The 7651-nt window shown below is 37.0% G+C and overlaps 1 protein-coding gene and 1 pseudogene across 1 annotated transcript; both read left to right on the forward strand.

The window, feature by feature from the left end:
* LOC142544337 (uncharacterized) overlaps positions 1-3468 on the forward strand; it is a 29577-nt pseudogene extending 26109 nt beyond the window's left edge.
* Positions 3469-5365: 1897 nt separating this feature from the next.
* On the forward strand, positions 5366-7419 carry LOC142544969 (uncharacterized). Its single transcript, XM_075651964.1, has 2 exons — positions 5366-7153; positions 7236-7419. The coding sequence occupies exons 1-2, from the start codon at positions 5392-5394 to the stop codon at positions 7340-7342; spliced, it is 1869 nt and encodes a 622-aa protein (XP_075508079.1). The 5' UTR covers positions 5366-5391; the 3' UTR covers positions 7343-7419.
* Positions 7420-7651: the final 232 nt, after the last annotated feature.

Below are 7651 nucleotides of genomic sequence, written 5' to 3' on the forward strand. Positions count from 1 at the left end.
TTTAATACTTACAGTTAGTTACAATATTGAACAAAATATGTAAACTGACCACATCAGCACTACAAGAAAATTGATCAAAATTCAAAACACAAAAATAGACAAACTTTATAAAACGATTTATCATTACAAGTTGTAATCTGTGTATTGATTCAATATCCTGGAAAATAAATCAAATTAAATCATTATAAAATTATAATAAAATAAAAATTCAAGAGTATGTCTCTTTTGATACGGTCTCACGAATCTTTATCTGTGAGACGGGTCAACGTTACCGATATTAACAATAAAAAGTAATATTCTTAGCATAAAAATTAATACTTTTTCATAGATGACCCAAATAAAAGATTTGTCTCATAAAATACGACTCGTGAGACCGTTTCACATAAATTTTTACCCAAATTCAAATATATCTCACACAAAATTGCATTATTATTTGTTTAAACAACATGTATCATTGTTAATTATTACTCCTTCGTCGTAATATAGTAAAAACAGTGTCATGATATGTTATTTAATTTTTTTTTAAAAAAAATTATTTTTTAAAATTTCAATTTAGTCTCTAATTATATTTTTATTTCAAATTACAATTTGGTTTATTTTTACAATTATGATATGAATTTTTTGAAATTAATAATTTATAATTGTAACATAACAATTGATTAATTTTACGATATTATTTATATTTGAATTTAAATCAAATTAATTATTAAAAATTATACAAATATGCAATAAAACAAAACGGATTGCTTGTGTTTGAAAAAAGAAAATAAAAATGGATTGCTTCTTGTTGTAACGTCAGATGCCCTCTCTCTTTCCCTATTTCTGCATTTGCCGAGTCGACAAGAAGAAGACAGACTGCTTGCTGCTGCCTGCTTTTGCTTATTTTATCAATCACTCTGCTATTTCTCTACTACATCAATTGTACCCTGCATTTTTTCACTTCGGAATTGTGAGCTTGCTGCCACAATGGAGCGAAAGCAGGGATTTTTCTCGGCTTTGAGGGGAGAAGTGGTTCGGGGTCTGTCACCGGGTCGGTCGAGGGAGGTTCGGAGTCCGTCTGCTTCGGGTTCGGGTCTGCGCAGGACGAGGAGAGGCAGCAGCAATGCGGGTCCGCCGGAACTGTTGATATCGAGATGGGCGAGTTCGAGGCCTGGGGTTGACACGCTTTCGCCTCTAAGGGAGGGTCCGGATATGAACGGTCGGATTCTGGGGAACAGAGAAGTGACAGATGGGCGCATTGGCTTTGTCGGGTTCCTTCCGTTTCGGCGTCCGGGCTGGGTTTCTCGAGGTCCGATCTGAGGTTGCTACTCGGCGTGCTGGGTGCGCCGCTTGCTCCAGTGCACGTCAGCAATAACGACCCTTTGGCCTCACCTCTGTATTAAAGACACCCCCATTGTTAGTCACATCGCTTGCTCTGCCCATTTGATTTCCATTAATCGTCCTCTAATTTTTCGGTCTTTATATTGTGGGATTCCTTTTTCTTCTGTTCTAAAAAGAAATAAACAGTAGTGGGAAATCTTTTTTCCCTTCTTACAATATAATTATAGTTACAATTATTTAATCCAGTTTTTCAACGTTTTACGTTTGTCTTGTAATTATACAATAATTGATCTTGAGAAGAAGTGTCTTTTCCAGTGATGAACTGATAAGGAAAAAACTATTCTTGTCATAGCTGGATAAATTTGTGGATATTATTAATGTCTATTATAAGTTTGTTTACACTGCCTAATCTTTAATCAATTGTTATTTATTCTAATCTATTTAAAGATGGATGTTTTAGAGAGGAAGGAAGAAGTAAAAAACAATTTGAATCTGAATTGATAAAATGATACGAGGATGTGGTGGTGGTGGAGGTGGTGCTGTGGACCATTTCTTTTTAATACGTTCATTAATTATTTATACATGTTGGGATGGGAAAGCAGAATAAATAGCTTGTGTTGCTCATGTTGGTGAAAATATTATTACAGGAAACTTCTTCTGCGCAATATATATTGCAGCAATATTTAGCAGCATCTGGAGGGCAGAAGGTTCAAAACTCAGTTCAGAATGCCTATGCAATGGGAAAGGTCAAAATGTTGGCATCTGATATAGAGACTGCTACAAAGGTCATCAAGAGAAGGAACTCTGCAAAGGCAGCTGAGTCAGGGGGATTCGTGCTTTGGCAGATGAATCCGGACATGTGGTATGTGGAGCTTGCTCTTGGTGGCAGCAAGGTTCATGCAGGTTGTAATGGGAAGCTCGTGTGGCGACACACTCCATGGCTTGGTGCGCATGCGGCTAAAGGGCCGGTTAGACCTCTGCGTCGAGCCATTCAGGTAGTCTTGCCTTTCACCTGAGAATCTTGATTTAGTCATTTTAGGGGTTGAGATGAAAAAGGCGAATAGTGAACAAAGATGCATGTTTTATTCTATTTCTTGACGCTATTGTTACTCAGTGTCAGCAAGAATTTGGGTTGAGTTAAATTGATGTGTAGGGTCTCGACCCAAGGACGACAGCAAACATGTTTGCCAGTGCAAGATGCACTGGAGAGAAGAAAATCATGGGCGAGGATTGCTTCATTCTCAAACTTTCTGCTGATCCCCATACATTGAAAGCAAGGAGTGAAGGACCTGCAGAGATCATTAGGCATGTTTTTGTTCGGCTACTTCAGCCAGAAGACAGGTCTCCTTGTGCATCTAGAAGATTCCCATTTGACCCGTATCGAAACCAATGGAAGCGACCCGATTTATTGGGAGACTACTATAAATTCTTTTCTTGATGACTATAGGCCTGTCGAGGGAATCATGATCTCTCACTCAGGTCGATCAGTAGTTACGCTTTTCAGGTTCGGAGAAACGGCAATGAGCCACACAAAGACTAGAATGGAAGAATCATGGACTATTGAAGAAGTGGCATTCAACGTGCCGGGGTTATCCCTAGACTGTTTCATTCCTCCTGCTGAACTAAGATTAGGTTCCGTCAGCAAGCTTCCTCGTGAAGGTAGAGTCAAGACTGCTGTGGCTGCAGCATACCGATCAAAAGTTTCTGCATTGGGGAAATCAAATGATGCCAATAATGTTGTGGCAAGAATGAACATGTAAGAAAAAAGGCAGAAGTTCATTTAAGAAAGAGTCAGAAGTTCGAAATATTCGGACTCCCTAGTTCAGTTCCATGGTACAAATAGACTGACAAACTGAGGCGAAGTATAGTAAGTTCGGAACTCTGGTAAATTTGTTTATCCGAATCTGTATATATGTCTCAAGAAGTCTAGCTCTCTAGTTCCGAGTTCGATAGTAGACTCGTTTTTTTTGCAGCTAAATATAGCAGAAGATCCAATATAGCAGAGGATCTGGTGGGAGTCATCCATAGTCAACTTCTGAATGTATAATTTCAAGATTCATGTAAAATTTCAATTCAATAATCTTGCAAAGATCACAACATTTTCTGATGGTTTGAATTGTTTAATAGAAACTTGAAATAATTCAAGGTTGACGCTCATGGCTTTGAAGCGTGGTGTTCGGTTATGATTATGGTAATTGACAGCTAGCTTTGGCGGAAAGGGGTGAGGCATTGTTGCTTGCACCTCAGTTTCAATTAATTTCTAATTCTCAAGCCCCGCTATAACAAATCTTCTACACGTTACTCAAACATGGGTGTGATTATGTATATATCATGTATTTATAAAATAAACTTTATTATAATATTTTTTGACAAATAAGAATGATAGCTCTTTCATACATTTCAACCAGACAAGGTGGCGTTTATCTTATTCTTACAACAGTATCTAGGCACATAAATTTTGATATATTGTATTTTTTTCCCAAATAAATCTCCCTCTATTTTGTTTATTCTTAGCTGGTAAAGTAAGATGGTAAAGTTAGATGGTAGGTAGAGAGAGTATTAGATCATACGTTTCTTTTCAACTTCTTATTTCTTCATATTCTCATCAGTGCTCTAGTAAGAATCAAATACGATTTTGGGTTTAATAACATATAATATGCAAAACAAAATCTTAATTTAATACCATTTAAGTGAAGTAACATAAACCTCTTCCTTTTTAGGGAGTCATCCGCCCTATCCTATTATCACTTTTCAAATGTTTCTACTCAGTTATTGAAAGCTACCGCAAACCGCTTACAATAACCCAAGACACCCTTCTCAGTGCCATTCCAATGGATTTCATATATGTGAGGATCACATGAATATATTGCACATTTGAATCATCAATATAAACAGATCTTTTGATGCAATATTTCACATATTCATCGTGGCCTTGTATTCTTGAGACCATCACCATTGTTCTTTGCTGATCATTGAAGATGATTCATGAATGTAGAATCTAGGAATTGGAAAGTGTACATGTACAACTTCAGTTGGAAATTGTTAGTTTCTATTACAATAATAATGCCCTTCTGCATGTTGCACTCAACCTATTAGGTTCTTCTTGAAGGAATAATGATCCTGTGTGCCTCATCATGATCACCTCATCATAATCAAGGATGAAAAATTGTATAGATATTAAGCGTCGCGACTAAACAAATCCCCTTTAAGACTGGATTTTCAGCATGCCTAGACAAATGCAGGCAACAATCAGCTAATTATACCTAGAATACCTGGTTCATGAGGATCAAGATTGGTAAAACTTCTTTTTAGGCCTTTCACTAATCGTTTAGTCGTTGCCGTATTTTCTTGAGACCTTCCCAATCTTTGCTGAACACTGCAGAAAAGTGATAATCAAGGTTGGTAAAACTTCTTTTTAGGCGTTTCACTAACTTAATGCCGGTATATATTGTAGGCGAATTTTCTTGAGACCATCCCCATCTGTACTTGATACTGCATAAAAAATGATCACATTTGCTTAAAAAAGTTCCTGGATTATTAGAAAATTGAGATTCAAAATTAAAAAATTACAAGGGACCACTATACCACTTGTAATTTCAACAGGCAATTTTCAGATATTAAGCCTTTTGTCTAAGTGGGCATTCTTGATCTTGATAAATTAATGTCATCCCTTTTTCACATGAGACAAAAAACTTTCTATTTGAGGGACAGACAAGTGAGGAAGATTCATAGATTGAGTCGTGGTTAAACCTTTGTTTATCCAAGAAAAGAAAGTGTAAAGTTAAGGTAACAGCAAAACTTAGGCAATTTCCAACTCTTAACAGTCCGATGTGTGAAGCACTGACATAATTTAATGTTATATTTAGTACAACTTTGTCTTTGATTATGTTTAATAATTGTTAATTAATCAGTCAGTGTACATTCTATCATACAAAATGCATTTGATATTGCTAAATTTGCACAAAAGTCTTCACATGCGCCGCTTGTTGTCACCACTTGGCCTAATCAACATGCTAATTAAACGTCTACTTTCGAAACTCTTTAAATCCAAATTCTGAAGAAAAGTAAAAAATGCTAACTTGCAGCAATGGTATATTTCGAAATATGACTACTGAACAATCTTGCACCAAATCTTGTTGCTTGTTTTGCATCTTGAAGGAGCAAGATTCAACAATCAGAAAATCTGCAATAAAAGAATACCTAAAAGGAATACTTTTTCTTGATTCTGAAGTACTTATTCTTGTTGTAAGCTCACTATGGAACATCGCTATGACTCAGCCAAATGATCAAGAACTTCCATCTCTTGGTGTCTTTGAATGCATGGCTGGTTTGATAAGAAAAGCTCTCCATGATAGAACGTGGCTACTTACACATCAGAATATATACATCCCATATTATGCAGCTCATATTATCGGCTCATTTACTATGAACGAAGTCAAATCCGCGGTAAGAGCTGTCGACTCAGGAGTGATTCCACCATTGTTAGAGCTCTTGAGAGGAAAAATGAGTTGGGTAGAGCAAAGAGTTGCTGTTCGAGCTCTCGGTCATCTTGCTAGCTACGAAATGACGTTTGAAGCCATTAAGGCATATGAAGATGAAATGGTTAAATTAGCCATGTGTTTAGCTTCATCCTGCCTGGAAGTGGTCTATAACAGGTTTGTGGGAGTGAAGGCTAGGAAAAGGAGAGCGAGGTATCACATCAACTTACTTACACGAGGTGTTGGAGGGGTCGAAATGGAGAACCAAAAAGCGGAGGAGTGGGCCAGCCAACTTCAGTGTTGGAGTATACATCTTTTGAACTGTTTTGCAATAAAGGGAAGATCTTTGAATCTCATTTGCAAGCAAGAGTTCTTGAAGGATTTGTATGAAATGTGGGGTGGATTAGTAAATCAATCATCACCTGCCGGAGTTGGACTTATAAGAATTCTATGTTACAGTGAACTTGGAAGAGAAAGCATATCGGAATGGAGACATGTTATCGAGAATTTATGTCATCTTTCGAGATCTTCCGATGATTGGCAGTACATGGGAATTGATTGTCTTCTATTACTCCTTAAAGATCCAAAGACAAGGCATAAAGTTTTTGACATTGCTGCATCGTACCTCATCGATTTGATTGAGCTTAGGAATCTTGGAAACAGGCCAAATGTTGGTGAGACGATCACAAGGGCACTTCTCAGTAACTTTAAGCACCACCAAAACTCAGAAATCAAGAATCCTACTCTCCAAAAAGCCATAAAAGAGTTATGGATTTTGAAGGCATATAAGAGAAAACAAGAGCAAAACATGTCTAGTGAGAACCTTGAAGAAAAAAGGGTAAAGGTAAACGTATTAAAACAAGAAGGAAACAGAATGTTTTTCTTAGGACAGATCGAGGAAGCCAAGTTTAAATACACCGAGGCTCTAGAATTTTGCCGATTAATGCATAGAAATGATAGAGTTGCATTGCATAGCAATAGGGCGCAATGCAGTTTGCTGCTAAGAAATCCAGATTCCGCCATAAGTGATGCAACTCGAGCTCTTTGCATTTGTAGCCCTCCAAATACTCATGCCAAAAGCCTTTGGTATAGATCACAAGCCTATGACATGAAAGGAATGGCCAAAGAGAGCCTGTTAGATTGCATCACTTTCATCAATCTTTGCATCAAGATGAACGTAGAAAATCACTTAAAAATTCCATATTACGCACTCCGAATGATCAGCAAGCAGATGGATTTGACGTGGATATTTAGAGCTGCTCGGCTCAAGGCACTGAGTACTTGTCCTCGAGTTAAAAATCAAGAAAACAAGGGAAAAATGTGTGTCCAACTACGAAACAAGAGCTCCATATCAGGTAAGTTTATTGTTTATATATGCTATATGATCATGTGATCTGAAAGTTGAAATTGATTCTGTCACCTTGTATTGATTTTAAGGCCTGTCAACGATTTTAGAAGATCAGCCATTTCCTGGAAAAGATGGCCGTGAAAGGAAGAAGATTGAAAAGGCTAAAGGAAGAAACAAACTGATCATCTCTAGCTAGGATCAATGTAGTTGATTATTCCATAATCAAGAACAGTTTAATTTGTGAGATGTTACTTGATGTGTATACACTTAATCTACGAGTAAATCTTGAATCTTCCGATAGATTCACTATTAAATTATATTAAGAATACGAAGGAGAAAATAAAAAACTATTTTCCTTGATTTGATTAGCTTCCCAAAATAGTAGCACGTACACACCAGCACTTGATCACTACAAGAAAAACGCCTAACGACAACGCATCTACGACAACGATTTTTTTGAAAAACCGTTGTCGTAGAGTTTTTAACAACGGTTTTAGTGAAAACC

This window comes from Primulina tabacum, chromosome 5 (genome assembly GCF_025594145.1).
Source record: "Primulina tabacum isolate GXHZ01 chromosome 5, ASM2559414v2, whole genome shotgun sequence".
Classification (NCBI taxonomy): domain Eukaryota; kingdom Viridiplantae; phylum Streptophyta; class Magnoliopsida; order Lamiales; family Gesneriaceae; genus Primulina; species Primulina tabacum.

Coding starts and splice junctions, on each gene's coding strand:
- LOC142544969 (XM_075651964.1), top strand. CDS start 5,392: ATGCTAACTTGCAGCAATGGTATATTTCGAAATATGACTACTGAACAA. Junction 7,154..7,235: donor AAACAAGAGCTCCATATCAG/GTAAGTTTATTG, acceptor ATTGATTTTAAG/GCCTGTCAACGATTTTAGAA.